This window comes from Trematomus bernacchii, unplaced genomic scaffold (genome assembly GCF_902827165.1).
Source record: "Trematomus bernacchii unplaced genomic scaffold, fTreBer1.1, whole genome shotgun sequence".
In the NCBI taxonomy this organism is placed as follows: Eukaryota; Metazoa; Chordata; class Actinopteri; order Perciformes; family Nototheniidae; genus Trematomus; species Trematomus bernacchii.
The window spans coordinates 604,051-631,548 of record NW_022987564.1 but is presented as its reverse complement, the minus strand read 5'-3'; the positions used below and the strand labels follow the sequence as shown (position 1 = coordinate 631,548).

Below are 27,498 nucleotides of genomic sequence, written 5' to 3'. Positions count from 1 at the left end.
AATTTTCGCTAAAGTGATTTATCAGCTTTTAATACCTTTTAAGACCCCGCGGATACCCTGTATTAAAGATTCAAAGGTTTTAGTGTCATATGCACAAAGCTACAGTGTAGAAATGGCAATGACATTCTTCTGATCTGAGCTCCTCCAACAATGCAACATATATAATAAAATACAAAAATACAAAATTAAAAAGTAGTGCAAAAAGTCTATAAACATGTCAATAGAATATGGACTATGTACAAGAACAGAATATGAAATGAAATAATGTAAATTAAGACAAAATTAAATACTACTTAAAATAAGTAGTCAGTGGCCTAATCTGAGTATCACAATATACAAGTAATGTAACCTGATTAACTTCACTTAACTATATCAAAAGCTATGCTAATAAATACAAGCCAAAATTAATATCCACCCAAGAAAGTGAGAATCATTAAACAGATGCATTCAGTAGGCGTGTAGTTTACTGAAATGTCAAAAAGCTAGCAAATGACGTATTACTTTAGGCCGCCCAGGATCTCCCTTCTCCCTCCACAAGAAGCAATGGGATTTCTCCATTGGATTTTGGGTTATTGCAGAAAGTAATCTCCATCAAAATCTCTTCAGTGTGTGTTCACCACAGAGCTCGTTTCAGGCTCAACCAAAAACACATTCAGAAAAACATTGACTTTGAGACGAGGGAACAGGAAGTGCTCTAACGATGACTCATTGTAGGGTTTTAGGAGTCATTTCTGAACAGCTCTTTTGTAAATAGATATTGAAGTGACTGTTATTTTGTATATATTGATTGTTGTACTTTTATGTATGTCTTAATGTGTGCATATGTATACATGTGTCTGTTGATTGTGTATATATAGGTATATACATCTTTTTATACATATTTTTAAATATATTTGTATTTTTTGTATTCGGGATTGTTGGAAACGGTATTTCGATCTCTCTGTCTGTACACACAAACTGAAAGATTGACAATAAAGTTGACTTTGATTTTGACTTGACTACATTTTAGGGTTTTAGGACTCATTTCTGCTCTATTGTGTACTTTACAAATGGTGTTTTAGTTTAACCCTCCTATTGTCTTCGTGTTCCCCCCCTTACTTTGGTGTTCGCGGTCAAATTTGACCGGTCCTGTTTTAACTGCTATTACATTAACACAAAAACCATTAATCATCACCAAATTTCATTTAACACCCTTTCAAACTGTAAATATTGTATCAGACTACTGGTATACATGAAAAACTGCAGTAAATATACAAAGAACAGACACTGAACATGTATTGCGTGTGCCAGGTGTGATCCATGTGGGGGGATGGGCACATAAGAGCGGGAAATGTGTCAAATTGTTCTGTGTGTGTGTGTTTGTGTGCCAGGTGTGACACATGGGGGGATTGGGCACATAAGGGGGGGAACACATCTATAGTATGTGTGTGTGGGTGTGTGTGTGTGTGTGTGTGTGTGTGTGTGTGTGCCAGGTGTGACACATGGGGGGATTGGGCACATAAGGGGGGGAACACATCTATAGTATGTGTGTGTGGGTGTGTGTGTGTGTGTGTGTGTGTGTGTGTGTGGGTGTGTGTTTTATCTTATCCGGATGGTTACAAATTCCTTTTCTTTATGGCGGTAATTTTTGACCGGGAACACCATGGGTGTTACAAAGTTGACTAAATCATCCAAAATTCAATGAAAGTGGTGATCAGCAATTTTATATGTTCAAATGTCTACTGTGAAGGATATCATAAAGCCTTAATGCAATCGAATGTAAAACAAAAGAGTTATGATTGATGAAAGTAGTAAATCGGTCAGATTTGACCCGAAGACAACAGGAGGGTTAATAGATAACATTGTAATCATGCCACTGTATTAATTACATTTTTCGGATGTGCCATTAACTTGATTACATCTTATTTTGATTTAACTCTAAGGGTATTCAGCTCCTTTTTCAAATAATTACGTAATCCCGTTACATATATACTCCCACCTCTGGAAAAGAACAACCTCACACAAACACCTGAAGTATTGTCAAGTGATTAGAAATGTGCGGTGGCTGAGAGGCAGACAGGAAGACAAAGGAGGGTTGGAATTAGCTACATGGGAGGCCGAGATAATAAATGCGTGATAAATGTCAGCGGTAACAATGGTGGTTTTGCCGCTGAGGCCGGTGACACATGCCTCCTGGGTCGCTGTATGTTCACAGGGGTCTCGCTCTGACAGCCCCTCATCTCGCTCGATGCTAATATGTTAGCGCTGCAGGCACACTGGCTCAAATCAGGAGACAACACATGCAACGAGCTGATCCAGGTGCCACAATATATGCAGCTCTGTGGCAGAATATAAGAAGATTATTACGTAAACTGTCGCCTGCTCTGGCTTTTTCAGAGGGAAGTGGGTTTGACATGTTTCATTTAGGAGGACAGGCGGGAAGAAATGTGAAATTAGATGTACAGTAGCTGTCGACTACTGCCTGCAGCTGCATATTATAACTCAACTTAACTTTTATATAAGTATAATATCTTCTTGTATAAAAGCACCAGAAGTTTTTTTAGTTTCAACAGTTTGAAGTGACTCCTCGGAGTAAAGTAAAGTTCAGACAACTTGTATTCTAGTGAAACCATTACATTAAAGTGGACCTATCATGCTATATTTGAATAATATAGTGTAGGACCATACCTATATAAGGCATATTTATACTTTTTTTTTTCAAAATACCAAACAGATCATGCATTTTAGCCATGCCTCATTTAGCTCAATTTGAAAAAATGTTGCTCTGTTTTTGCAAGGGCTGATTCTGTGAGAACAGCACCACCTACAGGCCTGGCATATGTACTACAGCGTCTCCAGCGCTTTCGAACGGCAATGGCCGTGGCTGTCTCCTCCTGATTGGTGGAGTTGGCCCAATAGCCGTAGCGCCACCGTCCTGACGTCAGGACAGTGTTCAAATCTGGATCAGTTTTTATCAGATCCGTTGCAACCCCTTTTTTAGAGATTTGGGTATGGAGGAAAATAGAGAGGGTTGTGTTTTCTGACACTTGGTGAGTTCCCTGGAACACCGGGGACACATATTCATGTATAAAAGACGTACAAAAGTCAATTTTGCATGATAGGTCCCCTTTAATATAAGTGCAATAATCACACTTATTCTAGTCTATATGTTACTGCAGTGAGAGGTGCCAAAGACATTTCGTTGTACTTTGTATGATGATAATAAAGATATGTTCTCTCTAAATTAAATGTATTTAAGTAGATTAATCACATTTTTCTAGTACAGTAATAACATTTATTTGAGAGCATTATTTACATTTGATGTAGTGCATTAATGACATTTATTCTAGATCAATAAGGACATTTATTCTTATGCATGTATAACATTTAACTACGGAAATAATGACAAGTATTCTCTTGAATCAGTTACATTTGTTTTAGAGCATTAATTTATTGTCTTCTAGTGCAATGACTACATTTATTATGTAAGGGATAATGTGCAGCGACGCGGTCCAGTCTATGAGCCGCGTTGGGCTCCTGATCACATCGCTGCTTGCTTTAAAAGTAGCACAATTCATTATGTCAAACCTTGGAAAGTATCTAGATATCCCTGCCCTGATGCCAAAGGAACTGGCAACTGAATATGTGTCGCCGTTTGATGTCTCTGTCTGGACCGCTGCGTAAAAAGGAGGGTTTCTGCCCCGTTACTTCTCCGCTGTTTTCTTGTCCCTCTTGTCTTGTCGGTTTGAAAATAGTTAAATCGACCGGACTTCTTTGTGCAGATTTGAGCGTCCTTAACAACGGTCAATAAATCCTTGACAGCGGTCTGTCTGTTCTGGATTAACAACGTGTCACGTGTTCTGAATTGACCAATCAGAATCGAGTATTCAACTAAACCATGTAATAAAACTCATTACAACCATACTTAAATGTATTTTAGTGCAATACTTACATGTGTTCTTGTACATTTATTACATGTATCCCATTGCAATGATTACATTGACAAGTTATAACTTTTATTTTATGGCATTAATTACATTGTTTCTAGTCCAGTTATAATAATTAATATAGTGCATTACTTACATTTATACTAGAGAAATAACAACATTGATTTTGGGGTATTAATTAAATGTTTTGAGTGCAATAGTGACATTCAATCTGGTGATTGCATTTCCTCCACTGTCTGCAGCACTTCCTGTCTGGCTGCAGCTCTGCACGGTGTGTAATAAAGAGTGACTAATTGAGGTTTGGACTGAGAACACGTTTATGTTAAAGATCTGCAGTCTGGGCCGGAGGACAGCGGAGTAAATATGATGCTAATTGATTAAAAGACATTCATTATGGTAACATTTTGTTTGGACTACATTAATGGAAGATGAGAGTTGAGAGGAGAGCAGCAGATCAAAGCGGGAGCCGCAATTAGCGAACTCGCTGTCTGTGATCAAACGAGCCGCCGACAAACAAATGTAGGTACAGAAGCCGGTAATGTTTTATAATATTCAAAATTATCTCTTTTCAGACTCTTAATGAGAAAAGTAAGGAGGAGCTGGAGCAGGAAGTTCACCTCAGTGATGTCAGATTACAAAAACCCGCCTCGTTTTGTTTGTTTGCATCTGTGTCTGTGTCGACAATAAAGTCACAAACTCTGAAACTGATATAAATGTCTGCCGATGATCTTCAAAGGCTTCGATTCAAAGTGAAAGGGGGAAGGGGTGAAATGAAATCGGGTGGAAACACAAGGGATGGATCACCAAGTATTCTGAGATCTCATTTGCAAAACGCCTTTTCCCTGCTGCCATCATTTTCAAAAGCACTTAGATGTGCACGCTTCAAGGCCAGAGGAAGAGTGCAGGCATTCAGGGATGGATTTTTTTGAAGACTAATATTAGCTCATATTGAAAAACTAGGAAACTATTTTCAGCTGATGCACGAGAGAAATGACTTTAGGGGCTTTAGTAAACTAAATGCCAGCACAATCAAAAAGCTACACAATTTTATAATCTGTCTGACTGCTCAAATGACTCATTTCTCTTCAGCATTTAAAGACACAGTGCATTATTTAACATGATCAAATTGCAGTTGTATTAACGGTCTCAAGCTGACGGTTAAGATAATGGCTCCCATTTCCTTTACAAACTACTCTTCAGTTCGTCACAAAGTCAGAGGAGGTGACTTCAGCTCTTTGTCATCTCAATAGTGAGATTATTAATACAGATTCAGTGTTATACTTCCATTAGGTCAGGGGACTTGTGGAGGACACAGTTTTGAAAAATAATGGCAAAAACTACTGACCCATTTTTCCGGGGAGGAAGGGTGTAGAACAGGGATCACCAACAACATTTGTCCAAGAGACAAAATTATTCCTAGAGTCACTTTCGGGGCCAGCGACCTTTTGTTATAGCCCTGAATTTTGAAGTTGTTGACCAGGGGTGGGGGGGGGTATGGGGGGGGGGGGGGGGGGTTGCTAGTGGAGCACGCTCATGTACTGTCAAGTCGCGGGAGCCTCGTAGCGGGGGCTACTGCAAAGCGCATCAAGCAGACTCTTCACGCTAACGAAGGATCACTTCTTCTTCAGGGCAGGGAAGGCTACGCAGTACGCAGGCTGCTGTCCCGAAGCTGCTGCCTCTCTGTTGGACTCCGGTACTGCATATTACATAAGACGTTGTAAAAAAAAATTGAGTGGGGGGCGAACGTACTAACCACTCCGCCAGCGCCACAGCGTGTGCCGGATGAGAATGTCTGGCGTGCCAGATTTGGCCACTGGTGTAGAAGAACCAATTGGTAGAAGAACCAATTACATTTTAGAGAGGATCTGAATCCCAGGTGTGACTTTGTCATGTGCTAAAAATTGGCATTACCTAGTCGAAGAGGAGGGTCACTGGTAGGGCTACACAATAAGCACTATAAACAAAATAAATGTAAAAAATAGACCATTTACATGCACTTAAACCTATAAGACACTACAGGAAAGAGAAAACCCCAAAAAAGCAAAAATAGGGCCTCTTTAAAAGTCAAAACATGGACATACTAATATTTGTTTCAATGATAATGTAAATTATGTTTAAAAAATGATCTTCCCCTTTAATTTCGAAAACATATTCCAATTGCAATGTTTTTCCAAATCGTGCAGCCCTAATCATAAAGTTAATGTTTTTCAGATTGTATGGCAGCTGGAGAAATGTTATGTAAATTCTCATGGTTTAGACATAATGACAGAGTGAAAAGTGCATGTAAACATCCTGAAAAAGACTTTAATGGGAGTGTTGCCAGCTGTGCATGCAATAGGAATAACTGTAGGCTGATAAGACTGTCAACTAAATGCCAACCATGTTTTTTTGGTATCAATTGTGCTGCTGCTTCTACCTACAATTTCCCGTACTGTTATCCAGGTGCTGGCATGCTGGCTTGACTTTTCGAAGCAAAGATAACCGAAAAAAACTAAAACAACACACCCACTCATATTTTATTGTTCTCACCTCCAGCAGGAAGGGCTCAGACTCAGACACTTTGCCCGTGGCGACACACTGGAACGAGGCATTCTGCCCGGCGTTCACCTCCACGTCACCCAGACGAGCGAAATGAGGCACCTTGTCTGTGAAAGGAGCACACACACACACACAAACACACACTGTGAGGAAAGAGGCACATCTGGAGCTGAGCATCACTGTCTAAATATATTAAACACACAGCTGTGAGATGTCATTTATTCAGAGCCTGTATACTTCCAGGCCTGGATACATCGTCACAAACATGGCACATGTATTATGAACATTCGAATAGAGTGTATAACCATGAAAGCATTAATTTTTGTGAAATCTTCATGAACTTACTTTGATTACATTTTTTAAATATCAACCAAAGCTGTTTTAGGAACCACGTTTGAATCCCTTCGACCCACATTAGCTGACATTTCCACATGCAGTGAAACAAAACACAGATCACAAGGCTGCATGTGAGAATAAATAACTCATCAACACAGACATTGTTTTTAAAGATTACACATGCAGATAAGCACACATTGTCCATTCAGTTTGACACGCATCTGCCTACAATCACAGAGACACAATTATTTTCTGCAGCATCAAATACTGTAAGCATTTACGTATTTATTAGGCTCCTTCTGGATCTAAAGTGTGAATTACATTACCATTGTAAGCCCTTTCAAGAACAAAAGTGAATCTATATACAGGGTTCTTACACCTTTTCCAAAGTCAAATTCAAGCACTTTTCAAGAATTTTCAAGGTGCATTTTCAAGCTTTTCAAGCATCTTACAGCTGTTGTAAATTACATATTTATATACACATACTTATACTCAAATGATTATTTCCCTACCTCACATTAAATCAGATGTTCTTTATGCTATAAACAACCAAATGTGTGTTTCATAATAGCATTCTACATGAGGATGAAAAATTTAAGAAAAGAAAACTAAGTTTAATATTTCAAAATGAGTGACCCATCTGTACGTAGACTGGGCATCCCATATAACCTGGCTGAGCCAATATAAAACAATCAGCCAAATAACTTTTAAATACATTATTGATTACTATTTTTGAGGTACTTTTAGGTTGGCAGTAAACATAAGTCAGAGGTAAATGGTGTACTTTTCCTCCACTACATGTATTTAATACCTTTAGTTACTTCACAGATGTGGATGAATGATGTGAAATATAATCAAGTGTTAAATCAGACTTTAGTTCCACCTGGAGTAAATTCACAAGCTACCCTGCAGTATACAAAGTCATTCAAACTAGCTGCACCTTTACCAGCTTTGAGAACACTTTCATGATCAATCATTATAAAACATATCATATACAATTATTAGGGATGCTCCGATCGCCAATTTTGGGGCCGATCGCCGGAATCAGTATCGGCCGATACCGATCGCCGATCCGATCGAGTGGGCGGGGCCTATGGGGATCTTCCATTTAAAGTGATGTTTAAAACTCAGTTAATGGGGCTCATTCACTGGCGCTTCCACAAACAACAACCAACATAATTATTACATTCAAATGAAGTACATTATTCAAGTTTACATTAACTTTGGATAATAACACGGGAGAAATGAGCTGATAAGCGCTCTCTTTTCCTCTCTCTCTCTCCCCCTCTCTCTCTCCTGACAGCCCGTCAGTATCTCCTGCAGCTCACTGATCCAGTAATGAGTGACCCGACAGTGAAGAATACATATATTTATAACTAGTTCCAGAGGTAGATCAAATAGCTAAGTGTGTTAGGTCTAACTCTTAATGTGTGTTCTGCTCCGCTCACCGGTCCGTCACAGCGGGTGGAGCTGCAGGATTTCTGCTTCTCACACACGTTGCATACCGCTATTTTATTGTCATTTTCGGACACTTAAAATACTGCCAGACTAGTGAAGCCATTTTGGCGAGCTTGTTTTGCCGCGCACAGAGAAAAGTGTCATGTATTTTACATGCAACGATAGCCTAATCTAAAATGCTCTACTATGGCGTACCTTTCGTGTGGTGTGTGGCTCGTCAGCGCAGACTCTCGCATCGTTATTGTTGCACACTTTGCAGGAGGCTACTCTTGGGCTTCGCTTGACCCTCGTCTTAGCCATGGCTTGTATTTGTCTTCTGCTAGCCAACGCTCGTTGAAACGGCAACCTCCTGGCATACTGTCATCGATCACTCTCATCAGAATGCCCAGGTCACACACGTAACAAAAACACTTGCCGGTCACGCGCATAGCGCGGGAAGGTCGGAGCGGAGCTGTTTTATGTAAAAGCGAAGCAATTAAGCGCGCTCCGACTTCTTTATTTTCTTTTAATCTAAAAAGCGAAGTAAAGCATTTACAATTTCAAGCACTTTATCCCAAATTCAAGCACCATTCCCAAAATTCAAGCACTTTTCAAACCTTGAAAACACCTCGTACAATTTCAAGTATTTTCAAGGATTTCCAGCACCCGTACGCACCCTGTATATACTATATTCTCTGTTTGTATGTCTTCTGAAGATGGTGCTCGTTATTCCTCAAGAAACATTCAATATGAGATGCACGCAGAACTCATTTTACCAAATGACTCTACGGAACAGCTGTTTGAATGTCTATATGCATAAGGAATTATTCTGTAGAAATGCATACATTTTCTTTTTTAATTGACATCCCCGGCAGTTAGTCACAGCAGTCTCTGCATGTATATACACACAAATAGCATCACATTTGTTTACTGCAACACCAGATGTTAGCAAACAGAGTGGTGATAAATCCACAGTGTCTTAATTTGATATAATGGAGTTTTAACGCACTTAAAGGATCATCAAAACACCTTCTTTTTTAGGTGTATCAAAACCGGTTGAATGCTTTTCCTTCCTCAACAAACAAATTAGATATTCTTAAACATTTTCTACACTATTTACCTCCATGTCTGCTAACTAGCATTCTTCTTCATCCCTTCAGTTTGTTGCGTAATTGCTACATAATTGAGATTCACCACCTTTGACTGTCAATCATTGAAATAACGTCAAATTACTGAAGGAATATGTGCCACTAATGCTGGTCCATGCGTGTAGAAAAAGATCTAAACTAAATTGTCATCAACTCATCAAATAATTGCCCCATAGTGCCTCCTATGCCTACATTTTAAGAAAAACTAAAATCATGAAATCATTCTGTAAGTCAAATATGTTTCTTCTCTACTGTATCTCTGATTTGATTCTCTGCTTGTCAGTTCCATTAATTCTCATTATTACAGGATCCCCGTTGCGTTGTTGCCAGATGAAATGCATCAGAGGATCACTTTCATCGTCATGTTGTCGTTTGCAGCTCCGTGCTGATCAATAAGCCAGTGGCAGACATGCTATTTATATATTTATGTTACAATGTGTTTGTGTAAAATTGATACATAAGTTTGACATGATGATTTGTGTCACTGCACTGCAGACAAAACACTTGTTTTGCTACTGACAAGAGCAGGAACACCAGTGATGCTAACGACTAGCGATTATTATACTTAAAAAATGTGATATATATGATAGACATTTTGACTTTGCATAGTTAGAAAAGCACCACTGTGACAAATAACAATGAGGATGACAATAAGGAAGCACGCATAATAGCAGACATTAAAACTAAAGCAGCTTAATGGAACTTAGCTATTATTCATTTGATCATTTACGCCTGTGCTTTCCCAACTGTGACTTTGTGTCAAAATGTCTTGGGTAGTTGTTAATAATGCGATGAATTATATAGGTGTTTGCTGTGGAAAAAGCACTCCTCTTTTCTCATTATTGAGCACCTATTTTCAAGTGGTACTCAGCAATTTCACTAATGCCTTGTTTGGCTAAACGTCAAGCTCCAAAATGCATTGAATCAACCAAGAAGTATCATGGTCTTCCCTGTACTGTATCTGAAAATCATTTTTAGAATATTAGCCTTTCTATAAACCTTTCTGACCCTCCAACATTTGCATTAATTTAAAAGTTGGCACATAGTATAACATCAGTACTTTTAACTGTATTCAAAGTTCTCTTAGAGTTCATAGGAGTCAAAAGTTCAGTTTTGAACAAGTTTTGAAAAGTGTATAATAATGTTGGACCACAGCTGGCTATTACATTTGGGGAAATATATACAGTTATGTAACTAACTTATTAAATTAAATACGGTCCCCGTCTCTAAACATAATTTGTTGTATTTTTGGCAAGCAGAAACCTTTCTGATCAGCTTTAACCTTTGCCCTATACCAGGGGTCGGCAACCTGCGGCTCCCGAGCTGCATGCGGCTCTGGCTCCCTTGAGCTTAGACAAAAATAAGAAGGAAATTAAATAAAAGTATTTGTAGGACTATTTATATTTTGTTGAAAATGTTTCGTATCTTGTATTTTGAGGTGATACTGTGACACATAAATAAAAAACAAAACTGTTTTAATTAGGTCAACTCAAATATGCGTCACATCCTGCTACGGTCCCGCACCAGCGCCTTATCTTGCAGGCGAATAACCTGACCCCCGGCTCGATGAGCGAACTATGGATACATCAAAGAAAATAAAAGTATCTGAGGAACACAGAGGGTTTAATTCTGCGTGGTTAGAGTTATCTGCTTTCACAGCAAACGATGCTGGCTTACCGAGATGTTTGATATGTGGAGAGAAGTTGTCAAAGGTGCTGCAGCCTTTACGTATGGGAGGAAAACACAGAAGAGGAAGACAGCTGACGATCTTCAGTCATAATTCAATCAGTAAACTCTTTTTAGGATGCAGCTATGTTTTATTTATTTCAAAGTGGGCCCATTTTAATTGTATTCATTTTCTTCAAATGTGCAGAGGACTCCCCAAGTGCTGTGTTTAATTTATTTTAAAGTAGGCCTGTGTATTTTTTTGTATTCTCCTTATAAGAGTTATTTGTTTCTTATTAGAGGTTAACAGTTTTATATAATGTAATAAATAATAAATGCAAAAAAACTGTAGTTTTAAATACAACTTTATAAGCTATCAAGCTATCAAATATGTTTTGCGGCTCCAGACAAAAACAAATTGGGGAAAAGGGGGCAAAATAAGGTTGCAGACCCCTGCCCTATACAATACTAAAAGCTCACATTAGATTAACTTAAATCATACATGAACATAATTGTAAATGTACTGATATTGAGGATTATAGTTCTATGGTAAGGTAGTGTAGTGTTTGAGGGTTTAACCATATTCTACCGGGAAAATTAGTTGATCAGTTGAATAATGTCATGTCATGCTAACGCAGACAGCAAATGTTTTGCTATAAGTGGCATTAAATGTACATTTAGTACATGTCTGATGATGTCTGCATAATGTTGACATGTTTGGGGTTAGCGTTTAGTTTCCTCAACAGGATGTTTTAACAATCAAATGTAACGTTAGCTAAAAACAGACCGTTAGCTTCATAATAAATGTCAAATATCATGGGCTATTCTCAAAAATACTGTATATCTATACTGTATATCTATACTGTATATGAACACAATGGCCGAAAAACTACTAATAAAGTTCTAAACAAAAGGCTAAAGCTGGGATAAAGATTATTGCTCTAAAGCAGGGGTGTCAAACTCAAGGCCCGGGGGCCAAATCCGGCCCGTGACTTCATGTCATGTGGCCCCACAAGAGCTTGCAAAGAATATAATATGTTTATTATACGGTTACTGTACATGCCGCTTTACAGAAGCACGTTGCCCATAAACTACATGTCCCACAATGCATCTGAAATTTGACTTTTTCTCAGAATTTGACTTTTTCTCAGAATTTGGCTTTTCTTTTAATATCATTTTGGGACATTCTCACTGAAGAGACTTCTGCTTTCAGACGTAGTTAATTGAAGTTATTACCCTATCCGATAATAATCCAATGCAGAGGCATAATGTAATATAATACATTATTTTATATATATTAAATATTTATGTCTTAAAGTTACAACCGGCCCTCTGAGTGCAACCATAATGCTGATGTGGCCCGTGATGAAATTGAGTTTGACCCCCCTGCTCTAAAGTTTAGTGTTTAGTCAAAACTAAATTCTACTGTCATTTGATGCTAAAGCTAGTTAGCAGATTGCAACTGATGTTTTGCTATCAAGAAGCACAGAATGTACATTTTGTAATAATGTATTTTTCTACATATTGGTAGCATGTTTGGTAATACTAGGTCAGCAACTAGTTTCCTATATGTTTTATAATCAATGTATATATATATATATATATATATATATATATATATATATATATATATATATATATATATATATATATATATATATATATATATATATATATATATATATATATATACATTTCCTGTTACATCTGTTTTTGTTCAAATGTAGGCATAGCTACATCTTAGTAACCGGCTAATGTCATGTCATGCTAACGGTAAGCAAATGTTTTGCAATAAATAAGCTAACAAAGCTCAACACCTACTATTGTGGATGTTTTTTTCCACCAAATGCAGCTAAACACAGACAGTTAGCTTAATAATTATTATCAAATTGTGGTTAGTTAGCTTACTTAACTTTTCACCACAAGTGATTAAGAAGATAGTATTCATAAGCCTGTACTATAAACTTAGTTATTTCATAATATATATATATATATACTTTTCCTGTTACATCTGTTTTCATGTGTTTTCTTGTTCTCTGCAGCTTGTCAGAAGAAATGGTGGTGAAGAATACAAAATGAGTCAAAGTGCTAAAAACTCTTTTAGCTGCGGTATACACAAATTGAGGAGAAAATAGATTCTCTAATGTGACAGGTGGGAAGCTAACAACATCTGTTTATGTAAAGTGAAGGATCATTGTCCTTCTTTTATCACTGAACCTCCATCTCCTGGAAAGCCTCAAACAATGAGAACATGTTAGTCATCTAAAAGCAATTCTAATGGAAACACATCATTGATATAATGATGTATACAGCAATGAAAGGAAAATAATCATGATATAATATGAAACCTCTATCTTATAAAAGAGTGATTTGAGCTCCTGCTGAGGTGTAAATAAGATATCTTCTGGGCGAACGTCTCTTCCGGCACCAATGATGCACAGACTGGCACTATTCACATAACCAACACTTTTATCCTTGGTTTCCTTAGTAACCGATGGCAACATCTGGCTGGGTGGAAAGATATAAATTGAATCTTAGATTTTACCAATTGCTCATTTTCTTTTTCCTCTCTGCAGTCCTTTTCCATGGTCTCTCTCAAACCAAAACAACATGTCCTCAGGTGCGTCTATCAGACAAAACCTAATATCCAATATTGAAACCATGTATTTATTATTAACTCTGCAGACGAGACATAAAGTGGAAACAAAATGTACACCCTGTAGACATTTTGTTGTCAGTCGGAGTATTTTGTCTGCAGGAACTTTAAAGTCATCTTTTAAAGTGAAGCGTCCAGAGCCCCAATTATAGGAGAAGTCATTCGAGGATGAGGCAGCTGCATTAATAGTAACTGAGAAGATCTAAAAGCCCAGTAGTGTGTACGTGTGACCTGTGTAGCCTTAATTAATACAGCTAAACATAAACAGGCAAGGTAATGTCAGTCCCAAAAGCATTTAGACTGTCTGAGATGTTCCTTTTCCAAATTAGAAATGCTGCCTCTTACTCCTAATGCAGGAGAGATTGGTCTTGACTGAAACACGTGTTCAGAATAAAGACACCGACTCCAGAGGAAAAACAACACAAATGTCAAATGAGTGGGTATGCAAACTAAAAAGTGTTAGCCATTGACTTGAATCTTTCCTAAGGAGACATAGCGTTATTACTGCAGCCTATGGGCAAATATAAAGCCAGCTTGCTAATGTTTACTTATCTTTTGTGTCACTGTGTGTTTTACGGTTTGTTACGGGTGACTGCTCCTGCGGATACACCAGCTGCTACAGAAGAATGTGCGATTTTGTGATTTTTCTGCACTTTGTGTATATGAGTAATAGATCAATTGTGCTCTATGATTCATGCATTTATGGTATATTAAAGGTCCCCTATTATACTGTTTTTCATCAATATATTATAGCTCTCAGATAAATACAAAACATGTCTCTGAAGTGTTTGGCTCGAAACACCAAACAGATCATTGCAGCATCCCATAATCCCCTCTGTTTCAGCCCTGTTTCAAAAGTGCTGATTCTCTGTCTGTTACTTCAGATGAAAATAAGGAGCCCCTCCCCACGCCCCTCTGAGAGATATTTGGTTAAAAAGAACACAATGGTGCTCTAGGAGCAGATTCAGGTGATAAGGTGTTGAGGTTACCTTAGTTGGTGATTGGCTAATGGTTACTCAAGCCAAAAAATCGTTATGACATCGTTATGAGTGATCTGCACAAAAATACTCTTAACTCGCTGAAATCTTGACAAACGGTTTGGTGTATTATAAACGTTATTAGCATAGCTATGATACAGGAGACAATAAGACATGTTGAAAAAAAAAAGTTCATGATTATAATTATAAGTATGCAGTATCATAACTGCATCTTTGATGTTTATAACAAACCAAACCGTTTGAAAATTGGTTGAAAATTGAGCAATCTACGGTTATTTCAATAGTGCACCATAGACATAATGTTATGAATGAGCGAGCTGCCTGTGGCAAGATGGCCGCCATGTGGCAACGTCGGTCTCCATTGGCCAGCAGCGCGGGTGAGTCATCTAGTGTTTATATATATCTATGGGTCCAACCACCGACGTCAAGAAGTCTGGGTCTCATATCTAGAGAGTGTTGTTGAATGGTAAAACTTTAGATGAGATGGGTACAGAAAAACTAGTTGCACTGGTTTTTTAGAAAAGGTTATTTCAGTTCCTCCTTCTGTGATGATTTATAATTTAAGGCCAGTCTGGTTTTTCAGTGGAGCCAGGAATCTGAAATTCATGAGCTAATGAATAACCTACATTATCATTCATTAACATTTTCCCACATTTATGCTGCTGCAAAACAGTGTTACAGTTATGAGTAAAGGTCAGTGTGATCTAAGCAGTGAGGTTTAAGTTTTCTGAACAACAAGGCAAATAGATAGATAGATAGATAGATCGTACTTTATTGGGACCTTTAACTAACAAATCTGTTAATAATGACGGAAACCATAACATAATTATCTACATACTGTATGTGTGGCCTCTAATTAAAAACCTTGCATTATACTCGCTTTACCATTCAATTAGCAGCCAGCGTAGAACTGACTAATTGTAATTATATGTAATCAAACACTCTGCGTTAAATCACAAGAACTCGGGAAACCATTAAATGGATAAATATGATATTTAATAAAAAGCTAATAACGGGCCATTTTCAATTGTATCATATTATTTCTGTTCAGGCACCACCTTTTCTCTTTTTACAGCTTTTCCAATGACGTATTTCAGGACGACCAATCTGATCTGCTTTTGTACAAGCCTAGTGGTTAGAGTACATTTGTAGTAATGGTTACTACAATCTGCAGACCCTGTGCACCAAAGCTCTGCAGGAGGTATAATGGTAAACGTATGAGAACAGAACATAATGTAACATTACCAGCACTCATAGAGCCTCAAACCCCCTGACATCCAGAAGGGACAAAGAGAAGAACAACTCCCAGAGAGCATCAAAGTACCACCACGAGCTGTTCCTTTCCTGTGTGCAACATCACATTAGTTTTAAAAACACCCTGCTGGGAGCCCGGGGAAAGGTCAGCTGTTCTGCACAGACAAAAGAGAGACTTCCTGCTGCGAGACACTCTGACAGGTGCCAGTTTCATGTGCATTAGTTGACCCCCCCCTCTTCCATCGTCTCTGGACTAAAACTACCAGACTCAGGGACGGTTTCATCCCACAGGCCATGTGACTGTTAAACACCTGAACTTTTGAAAGAACATCCATAACATTCATCTGTTTGCAACTTCAATATTCCAATTACTTGTATATAGACTATTCTGCATTATTTATATTATATTATATTTTATTTGTACTTACTTGCACTATTTTATCTGTTTTATTGTGTTGCACTGTTGGAGGAGCCTGCATGTAAAATGTGCAACATGGAGGTTTACAATACTGTAAATGACAGAGATGATTCCTATGTTTTTAAATGAGTTTTAATGAACAGAATGGTACTTCTGGTTCTCTAATTGTTGCTGGGATGGACGTCCATTTGACTGCAGCCTTAACTGAATGTTCCTGAGCGGGATGATGCAATCTACTCAGAAACATTGACTTTAAATAAATGTATTATGTCAAAACATTTCACATAACTGTATTAGGTTAGTTGTAAGCAATAATATTAAGTTGAATCTAATAGTTTTGTATTTAAACGTAAAACTATTGCTTTCAACTAACCTAATACAGTTATGTGAAATCTGTTGAGATAATACATTTAATTAAAGTTTACTTGTTTAAAATTAAATTTGTTTTAGGTTGACTTACAAAATCTGTCCAGGGACAAATAGCCTCTTCGCTAATAACTCTGGCATTTGTACAGAAATGTTGATTAACGTGCACTGTCCCTGTTAAATAAATGAATACAAAAATGAAAAAATAATAATAAAAAAGTAAATTATTCAGTTTTTTCAGCAGGAAGTCTCTCTTTTGTCCGTAGAATCACAGGTGTCCTGTGATTCTATGGACAAAAGAGAGACTTCCTGCTGTGAAACTTGGACAGCTACGGTTATACTTGCAGGTGCATTGCTACGGGAAGCTATTCTTGAAGCTTTCTGGCCAGGATTTCGTCATTATGCCGGCCACTTTCTCCCGCTGACTGAGAAAAGGTCAGCAGGTGTGCTATGGTGAGTGCAGAACAGGTACTTACAACAGGGGTAATTGAGCAGCACGATGTCGTCCAGCGCGATGTATCCCTGCCGCTCCTCGGAGACGGTCGCTTCAAAGATGACCTGTGGAAGACAATGCGTAAATTAAATGAACACAGACCATTACATCTTGAGTGGCAAGTAGACAGACAAAGTAGGAAATTAGAGGGAAGGAGTACAAAGGCCTGTCGAAAACAGACAGATTTTCCATTGATTCCACCAAGAATTAAGAAAGCTCCATTATCCGTTATCTTGAAGGTTTTGTGCTAAAGTTTTCGGTATTTTAATAACAGCTGTAATATAAGTTATTGGCAGAGCAACCTTTTCTTCTCTTTACAATTGCATAGGGATATATTTATAATATCAATATTTGGTTACTGTTGTCCATCAGTTTTCCATTAATGGGCCATCACACCTCAACAATTTAGAGCCGAAAAAGGGCCTGCAGAGCTTTAACTAATTTCTGCTCTATTGTATACTTTACAAATGGTGTTTTAGTTTAACCCTCCTGTTGTGTTCGTTTCCCCCCCCCCCTTACTTTGGTGTTCGCGGTCAAATTTGACCGGTCCTGTTTTAACTGCTATTACATTAACACAAAAACCATTAATCATCACCAAATTTCGTTTAACACCCTTTCAAACTGTACATATTGTATCAGACTACTGGTATACATGAAAAAGAACAGACACTGAACATGTATTGCGTGTGCCAGGTGTGATCCATGTGGGGGGATGGGCACATAGGAGCGGGAAATGTATCATATTGTTCTGTGTGTGTTTGTGTGATTCACATGGGGGGATGGGCACATAAGGGGGGGGAACACATCTAGTGTTTGTGTGTGCGCGTGTGTGTGTGTGTGTTAAACTTGATATTTCAATACAAATGGTTATCTTGAAGTTATTTTTGCATTTCTGGTTCAGTCCCTTCATTCCAACACAGTAAAAAAAACGCATTAGCAAAGCAACCGTTCTGTCTCTTCAACACCGGAGGAAAATACATGTTAGTATTAGGATTTGGTAATTTGGTATAAGCGCCTAAGAAACAAAAAAATAAACGCTCTTAATCCACTTTTATTTATTTTAGCTCGCAAAACATTGAGCAAAAGGAAAACAACAGTAATCTTGAAGGTTCTTAACATTTCTGGTTCAGTTGTTTCATTATAAAAAAAGTATTTGAATAACAGCTATAATAAAATACATTAGCAAAGCAACCTTTTTGTGTCTCCTCAACAGTAGAGGGAAATATATCTAATATCAGGATTTGGTGTAAGCCAATCAGAAACGAAAAACAAGCTCCCTTAAACCACTACTTTTGTATTAAAAAGCCATGGGTAAAACTATTATAAAAGATGCCTATTTCTGCACCTGAGCGGACCTGCATGCATGGATCCCAGTGATGTCTCAATATTCATAAATAGCTTGGATTGCTGGATATACTGTGTGCTTAAACTCCCACAAGGTAAATGGAAGATACAAATTTGCAATCCAATTTTCTGGCAATAAAATAGCTTGCTTGTCTAAATGCAAATCCCAGTGCCAAACTAAATCTTATCCTCCACGCCTTTATCTAAATGGGTAATTTATTTATTTATATTGGGGGGGAGTGGGGGGGTTCTTATCTGGATCAATGTCTAAGGAAAGCCAATTGAAGCTAATTTGTATATTTGACCTATAAGTAAATAACATTAATTTGATTTAACCATCTGTTTCCTAATGGCAAACCACCAACAGGTAACTAAATGCTCGATCAAAAACAATGACTCAACATAACACAATAAAGACCTGAAAGTCATTAACTTTGCAAAACATACTACACGGGGAATCTTATTTATAAAACCCCATCTAGTGTCAGATGTCAACATTTGAATCTCAGGTCAACCCTAACCCTAACCCAGTTAATTCACTAGATGTCTATATTTCCTTCTATTCCCCTGTACAATACTCTGTCAAATGCATGCTGTTACTTAACTCTCAGTTAGTGATTATGAATTGTTGCTGGGTTGCGTTTAGGGATTTTGAAACATCTCACAGGAGCTCATTCTTAGTATTTCCATGCAATATTTTTGCTAACCTGCTTGTTGGACTGGACTGGGACTTTGTTGTCTACTTGCAAGTCACTGGAAAGCTGATTAACCAGCAGATATGACCATCAAAGACCATTCGTTTAATCCCAAAGTTTAGGACAGTTAGGAACAGTTTGCACCTCATGGGTACATGTGTTGACAAAGACCAAAAGATGCATTTGCCAGGTCACAAAAGTCCAATAGGTGGAACTCCAAGTGAAGAATGTTAAGTTACAAAAGCTTCCAGATTGTTCACAACCATACAGAACCCATTGACGCTAATTCAGGAAATTGCAGAAGCCGAGCCACAGATTATTAGCTAACTCGATTTAATGCTCGTAGAATACAGTCAAGGGAATTATAAAATCATTAAGACCACCAAAAGACTGCGCTGCTGAATCTTCACAATCTAACAAATGCAACTTATCACTACCATCATTATACACTCAGACATAAAGATTGGAGAAGCGGTAGGATACCAGGTGCATAAGCTCCTTCAAAGACTCAAAGACAATAGGCAGTAAATTGTGGCAAACTTTAAAGGTAGGGTAGGTAAGAATGGAGAAACCAGCTCGAGTGCGCAAGAATTTGAAAGTACGCAGCCGGAGAAAATCTGCCCCTTCCTTCAGACTTCCTTACAGAGCCCCTCCTCCAACACACACACGAACGTGCACATGACCAATGAGGGCACGAGATAAGTTTGTGCACAGATGGAAGGCTGACAGGCAGGTAGGCCATCCAGTTATTTTAGCCGGGCCGGCTCAGATGATTGGTCGTGCTTTTTACAGCGCCACGGCTTCCACAGATGACATTTTTTAATGTATTTATTGCCAAAGCATTTAATATATTCATTGCTATCGGGATGTTAGGAGCATTCCATGGAATATAACAAGTGTTTCTGAAGGGAATTGCCTACCCTACCTTTAATTACTCAGTTTCAACAATACATATAGAAACATAAACAAAGAAAACTCACACGAGATGAAAAACAGTCAGAAACTAGAAGTGCACTCACAGACTGCTGACCTTTGCATGAGTGAAAATAAATGTGTGTATCTGCCCCGTCACTCAGACCCACTCCAAAATTAAATGGATTTGTCCTTGGCGTGTACTGCACTATTCCAGCATTTTTAGATTTCAGAATAATCCTGCAGACAAACAGACTAACCAAAATGAAACACACCTGTTGTAACCCTAACTCTAGACTCAAAGACGGTCAACTTTCAAAGAACTTTCAAATGGCAACACATCTTGGTTTAGTTTTCTCATAAGTAAAGTCGTACACTGCACAGAACATGAATAAATCTCTCTTCTGCCACTTTAATCAATCCATACAGCAGCTGCAGGAGTCCTTAAACGCATCCTAAATATTCACTCAGTCATCTAAATGAGGCGGGAGCATGCGGAGCCTCAGAGTGGATGGAGAGCCTCCCAGAGAGAGACAAAGTCATCCAGGGTTTCTCAGCAGTGATTACAGTCAGCAGAGCCCAAATCATTCCCTCTACAACGCTTCACTTTCTACTGCAGCAACACAACTGCTGTGTGTGTGTGTGCGTGCGTGCGTGCGTGCGTGCGTGCGTTTCAGCCACTAGTTATCTATGTCAAACCCAGTGGAAGTCAGTCTGTGAGATTATTTATTTGGTTGTGTTGTCTGTATCTGATGTGCAGCTTGTTTCTCTATGTGGTTCTATAGTTTCTATTTGCAGTTTTATTATACATTACGACAAACTCTGAACTCTAAGGCGTGAGTGCGTTAACAGCTGGTAAGTTGTGATTGCAGTGTGAGTGTGAGTGTGAGTGTGAGTGTGAGTGTGAGTGTGTGTGTGTGTGTGTGTGTGTGTGTGTGTGTGTGTGTGTGTGTGTGTGTGTGTGTGTGTGTGTGTGTGTGTGTGTGTTCGACCCACTAGTTATGCATGTCAAAGCACAGTGGAAGTCAGTGTGTGACCGCGCACTCAGACGGGCAATAGATTGCAAAGTTGACAATACATCAGGCTTTAAGTGCCCGGGGCCAATCAATACCACAAAAGGCCTTGGCAGATGGATACCGACTAAAGGCTTTCTTTCCACTAATTTATTTTTATTTTTCATTCCTATGCTGGGCCATTAGAGACGTCAGACCGATTAACTCTTCAATTCATCACGCGTCAATGCGCCCACCACCATCGATTCACTCGTTAAGCCTCTGCATCTGGGCTCGCTCTCAGTGTGTTTCAGAGCCACGCTGCCAGACGCTCGGGAACTTGGCGCCCAATATCGGTGCAAACGTAAACCACAGATATTATGCAAATGAGTACAGTGCTGTTGCTCTGCACATACAAAGCAGAGCGCTGGAAATGAGACGGTTTGCTGAGTGTTTGAAACTACAGTACAAATTCAATACACTGCAGACACAGAAAACACAATGGGATAGCAAAAACCATTTCACCAATTTAACAATAAATATAAAATATACTTATATTTCGTTACTGTATTTGTTATGGGTTAGGATCAGGGTTAGTTACTGTAGCAAGTTTCTGTGTTTGGTCGAGTTGTCTGTCTTTGAAACATTGGATTGTGTCTCTATTTTCCAAGTGTATTTGTCTATTCGTGTATTTGTGTATTTTCTTGCTTCTGTATTTGCAACTTTTTTCTGTATTTTGTTGGTTTTCCTGTATTTAGAGTGCTTTTTTATAACTGACAATATTTTCGATATTCACTTGTGTTGTCTTCATTTGGAGGACATTTGTATTTGCTTGAGTTGTCTGGGTTTGAAGCATTGGATTTTGTCTCCAAGTGCATGTATGAGTCATCAATGTTTTTCTTGTTTCTGTAATTGCTTTTTTCTGTCCTTTATTTGATGTTCATTTTTCTTTTTTGAGTGGTTTCTGTATTTGTTCGGCATGTCTGTTTTTGCTTATGTTGTCCTTGTGTGTACTAAGTTTGTTTATTTGGTTAAGTTATATGTATGTGAACAATTATATCACTATTTTCAGATGTATTTGTGCATGTTTCTATATTTGCTTATGCTGTGTTCATTTGACGCTTGCTTCTCTATGTGGTTGTGTTTTCTTTATTTGTGTGTATACATTTGATCATTTGGCAGTACTTTCTGCATTTGGCTGTGTTTTCTGTGTTTGCTCAGCTGACCATTTCATTCATATGTTTCTGCACACATGCTTTATATGCATTTCTCAATTTTCCCATTATGTATTTCTGCACCTTTTTTCCGTGCATGAAATCCAATTGGTAAAGATGTTTTCTTCAGTTTTAGGCTTTATCTGTGTGTGTTTTCTTAGTCGCGATGTGTTAAGCTGTCAGGTCCGCTGTAGGCAGGAGAGATATAAAAAGATGTATGTAGAGGAAAACTGCCGGTGAAGATAGAAGGAAACACCTTGCACAGAAGGAGGAGGTAGAGAGTGGAGAGTGGAGGCTGAAGCCACACTGATAGTGTTTGTCATGACGGGGCCTGATAGCATCTTTAATATTTGATAGCAAAGTTTCACCCTTTTCCAATTCTCAAACAAAAAGGCATGGAGGAAAATGTATTTCTGCAAACAAAATGGCTTTTATCCAATTGAAAAAACCCCGTTCGAGGTGTTGTCATTCTCCAGCCACCTCTCAGGGTTTTGAACAACATGTAACACAGCAAAAGCACAATTTGTGAAGTGTGATTCAAGGTTTGGTTTACTGCGAACAGCAGGGTGCCATCTGCCGAGATGGATCGTTGTGTTGTCGCACATGAAATGAAAGGAAACTAATCCAAATCAGAAGGCAGGCCACACAAGAAGAGCAAGTGGAGACGGTTAAAAGGCAGCTGGACAGTCGTATTTGATGTAAAAAAGCATGCAGGCATTTTAATATTCACCTCCTGCCGAGTGGAGTTCGGCTCATAAACCTCAATGCCGGAGAGTTGATAGTGTAGCTCAACAAAATCCATACAGAAACCACGGAGGCCTCGCAGTGAAAACATAAAGTCACCGGTGGCAGTAAAAAGGATGAATTAAAAACAAGATTTGCACAGTAATTAATATTTCTTCGGTTTTTATTTTTATTATAGCGCTGCAGAAATGATTGATGTGTGTGCATTATTGATGACGCTGCTCTCAATATGTGCCATCAATCTTCACGAGGACTTTGATAATTTAACGACTTACAAGCAATCATCTGAAGAATGTGCTGAGCAGGAATTGAAACACGGTTCTGTTAATTGATCCGGCGAGAATGAGGCTATTGATCCGTATTGGCAATGTGGCGGGAAAACATTGAAATATATGAAGCGTGAAGACAAAAAGTCAGGTGTACAGTTTGAGTGTGCTGCAGGAGGAAGAGACCGTGTGTGTGTGTGTGTGTGTGTGTGTGTGTGTGTGTGTGTGTGTGTGTGTGTGTGTGTGTGTGTGTGTGTGTGTGTGTGTGTGTGTGTGTGTGTGTGTGTGTGTGTGTGTGTGTGTGTGTGTGTGTGTGTGTGTGTGTGTGTGTGTGTGTGTGTGTGTGTGTGTGTGTGCGCACTTGTCTATCTATCCAACACCACCAACGAACAAAGGCCTTTGTTATTTGAAGACAACTTTTTTTTAGAGAGCATGAAGCAGAATTCTCACTTCAGCATCAAAGAAAGAACATAGGCCTAAGAAAAAAATCACTATGTAACCCTCACGGACCTACTGGGTGGCGCTCCAACACATTGTCTGTGATAGGCTAAGGGGCGGGACATCTCTAAACTGGTTGACCAATCACACCAGCGATTGGTTAGCAGGCCGGCGCCAGCTAACCAATCAGAGCAGACTGGGCTCTGGTTTCAGACAGAGGGTGAAAAGAGGTGCTGCAGCACAGGGAGTATGAGAAAAATAAAGAGCTTTTTGAACATTAAAGCATGGAGACATGTCCCAGTAGAGACACTACATACTGATATACACCTGGACATCAGCAGGAGAGGACTCTTTAAAGTAGAGACACTACATACTGATATACACCTGGACATCAGCAGGAGAGGACTCTTTAAAGTAGAGACACTACATACTGATATACACCTGAACATCAGCAGGAGAGGACTCTTTAAAGTAGAGACACTACATACTGATATGAACCTGAACATCAGCAGGAGAGGACTCTTTAAAGTAGAGACACTACATACTGATATGAACCTGAACATCAGCAGGAGAGGACTCTTTAAAGTAGAGACACTACATACTGATATACACCTGAACATCAGCAGGAGAGGACTCTTTAAAGTAGAGACACTACATACTGATATACACCTGAACATCAGCAGGAGAGGACTCTTTAAAGTAGAGACACTACATACTGATATGAACCTGAACATCAGCAGGAGAGGACTCTTTAAAGTAGAGACACTACATACTGATATACACCTGAACATCAGCAGGAGAGGACTCTTTAAAGTAGAGACACTACATATACTGATATACACCTGAACATCAGCAGGAGAGGACTCTTTAAAGTAGAGACACTACATACTGATATACACCTGAACATCAGCAGGAGAGGACTCTTTAAAGTAGAGACACTACATACTGATATACACCTGAACATCAGGAGGAGAGGACTCTTTAAAGTAGAGACACTACATACTGATATACACCTGAACATCAGGAGGAGAGGACTCTTTAAAGTAGAGACACTACATACTGATATGAACCTGAACATCAGCAGGAGAGGACTCTTTAAAGTAGAGACACTACATACTGATATACACCTGAACATCAGCAGGAGAGGACTCTTTAAAGTAGAGACACCACATACTGATATACACCTGAAAATGAGCAGAATATGTGCTCTTTAACACTGGTTAAACTATTGGCTGTGAATCTGATTTGATCAGCATGTGACATCTGAGTTCATGACCTGGGTCTCACACTTCTACACTTTGGTGAACACACTTATCTTTTGGAGATGGGACTTTGGCTTGTCATTGAAGGACAGCAGAGAACATTGATCCGACCGCTTCACTCTCTCCCTGTCAGACAGAGTGTGGGAGGTACAGTAGGTGCTAAAGAGAAGCTATTTTGGAAACATTGGCTTCTCACCTTTTCTGGATGTATTGGTTTCCTCCCTCACTGCTTTGTCCTCCTTATCTATCTTAATTCCCAGTGCATTTCACTATTAAGCCTGCTTCTCTCTTATCGTTCCTCCATCTCTCCTGTATACTTTTCTATTGTGTTGTAGCTTCTTTCACCCAGGGAATGAAGCAGTATGGCAGAAATAAGGTTGGATAAACTATTACTTTTAGTCTTCAGGGTTTTCTTGAATGTTCTTGGTTGCTAGCCTGAAATAAGATCTGTGGTTAACACAAACTGAAGAGATTTTTATTCTACGACATAAAATCCATCAGTAAATAATGTTAGCCGCCTTTAGCTTAGCTTTTTACTTCAGAAATCATAACGTGGTGTTATTATGTGGAGATTATCCTGCAGAACAAAACGTGTAGGTATCATAAATGTGTGTTTGCTACAGAGATTACTTTCGGCAATAATCCAAAATCACATGGAGAAATCCCATTGGCTTTTCGTGTAGGGAACGAGGTAGATGGTAACTTCCATGTCTGCCTACAAAAATAAATCATCACTGAACCACTCATTAGTCTGTAAGAATCAAAGTGTCCATTAGGTGTTTGAAGAGGAACAAGATTGAGATGGTATTTGTGTCACGATGGAGAAAGTGGACTGATTTCGTAAAACCTCATAGGCCAGATAGTATTTCTACAAACGTATGATTTTACTGTGAAGTCCTGATCACTCCCTAATGTTCGTATTGTTCGTACTTTTTACTGTTTTTATTTGATCTTTGTGTCAAAAAAGAAAAAGGCATTTCGGACAGACAAACTTAAGATGTACAATTACTATGTCTTGAAAAAACACTGTGTAATTGTTTGCTGCCAAATGTCAATGCAATTGAGATGGTGCCTGTTTAAAAAGTACCCTCTTCTTCCTCTTGGGAACACGGCCCTCTCCTCCTCATCCTCTCCCTCCACTGGGACTCACAGCTCGGCCCCACAGGGCTCCACTTATCTGTCGATAAAGATCTCTGTCCAGCTCTCGCAGCCAACAGATGACGCCTGCAGGCCGCAGAGGAGCTGAGAGGACTTCCACTTCAGAGGGCTTGGGGGGGGGGAGTGTGTGTGTGTGTGTGTGTGTGTGTGTGTGTGTGTGTGTGTGTGTGTGTGTGTGTGTGTGTGTGTGTGTGTGTGTGTGTGTGTGTGTGTGTGTGTGTGTGTGTGTGTGTGTGTGTCTGTCTGTCTGTTGTGTGTGTGTGTTTGTGTGTGTGTGTGTGTGTGTGTGTGTGTCTGTCTGTGTGTGTGTGTGTGTTTGTGTGTGTTGGTGGACAAACACTGGTGGAAGTGGTGGTTTGGATTAAATGGAGAAAAAAACCATCCCTGTGATCAGCGAGCATCAACACCCTGAGGAAACACAGACTGCTACAGAGATATGTTGGACTGGGATCAGCTTTTGCATTTTGCCGTCACTGACATGAGGTAGACTATTGGAACAAAGAAACATCCAAAAATACACATGAGGGTTTTATTTAACTAACTAGCTAAATCTATTTGCGTCTCTTAATTTCACCAAATGTAGCATTACATAACGCCTCGACATAACATTTTAAAGAGGACTTATTTAGCTTGTTGTGGTTTTCCCTTGCCTGTAGTGTGTTCTAGCTTTGTGTGCATGTAAATGGTCTGCAAAGGCTCAAATCCCTGTGTTTCTCTCCCAAACACAACGTCTGGACCGAGTGTTTCAATGTGCACACGCCATGAGAAGTTCAGTGAACCTCACCACCAGCAACTCTCGCTTTTCCACCCATGTAAAAGTCTCTCCACACTTATCAGCTCAGCTCTACCTGCTTCATTATGTGCTGCCTATCAGACAGCTTTATAGGACAAATAAAGCAATCTGTTTAGTGTCTACACGCCCGACGGGAGGACTTGAGAGAACAGCTGCTCCCCATCACTCAGCCAGCTTGGACACACATCACCAGTGGATTACATTGCTTATGCACGCCTGTCCAAATGGTAAACACTGCGGCGCTAAAGCAAACGTCTGAGCCGAGTTGTCTGATGCTACACCTCGGCTTCCCTTAGAGATCACCCCTCCTCCTCCACCTCCACCTCCACCTCCTCTGCAAGACAGACAAACTTCTCCCATCCTCACCAAGGGGAAGAAAATCATTACTTTAAATCAGTTTGGCTGTTTGTGCGAGTGGCTTACGGCGGCAGAGGATGGAGAAGCC

At 39.2% G+C, this 27,498-nt stretch overlaps 1 protein-coding gene across 1 annotated transcript in view; it reads right to left on the bottom strand.

Annotated features, from left to right (window-relative positions):
* ptprua (protein tyrosine phosphatase receptor type Ua) overlaps window positions 1-27,498 on the bottom strand; it is a 246,712-nt gene that overhangs the window by 96,902 nt on the left and 122,312 nt on the right. The window contains exons 4-5 of the mRNA XM_034125463.1: window positions 17,219-17,300; window positions 6,456-6,571 (exon numbers count right to left, since the gene is read on the bottom strand). Of these exons, the coding sequence (XP_033981354.1) occupies window positions 6,456-6,571; window positions 17,219-17,300 (198 nt within the window). The remainder of the gene's footprint in view (window positions 1-6,455; window positions 6,572-17,218; window positions 17,301-27,498) is intronic.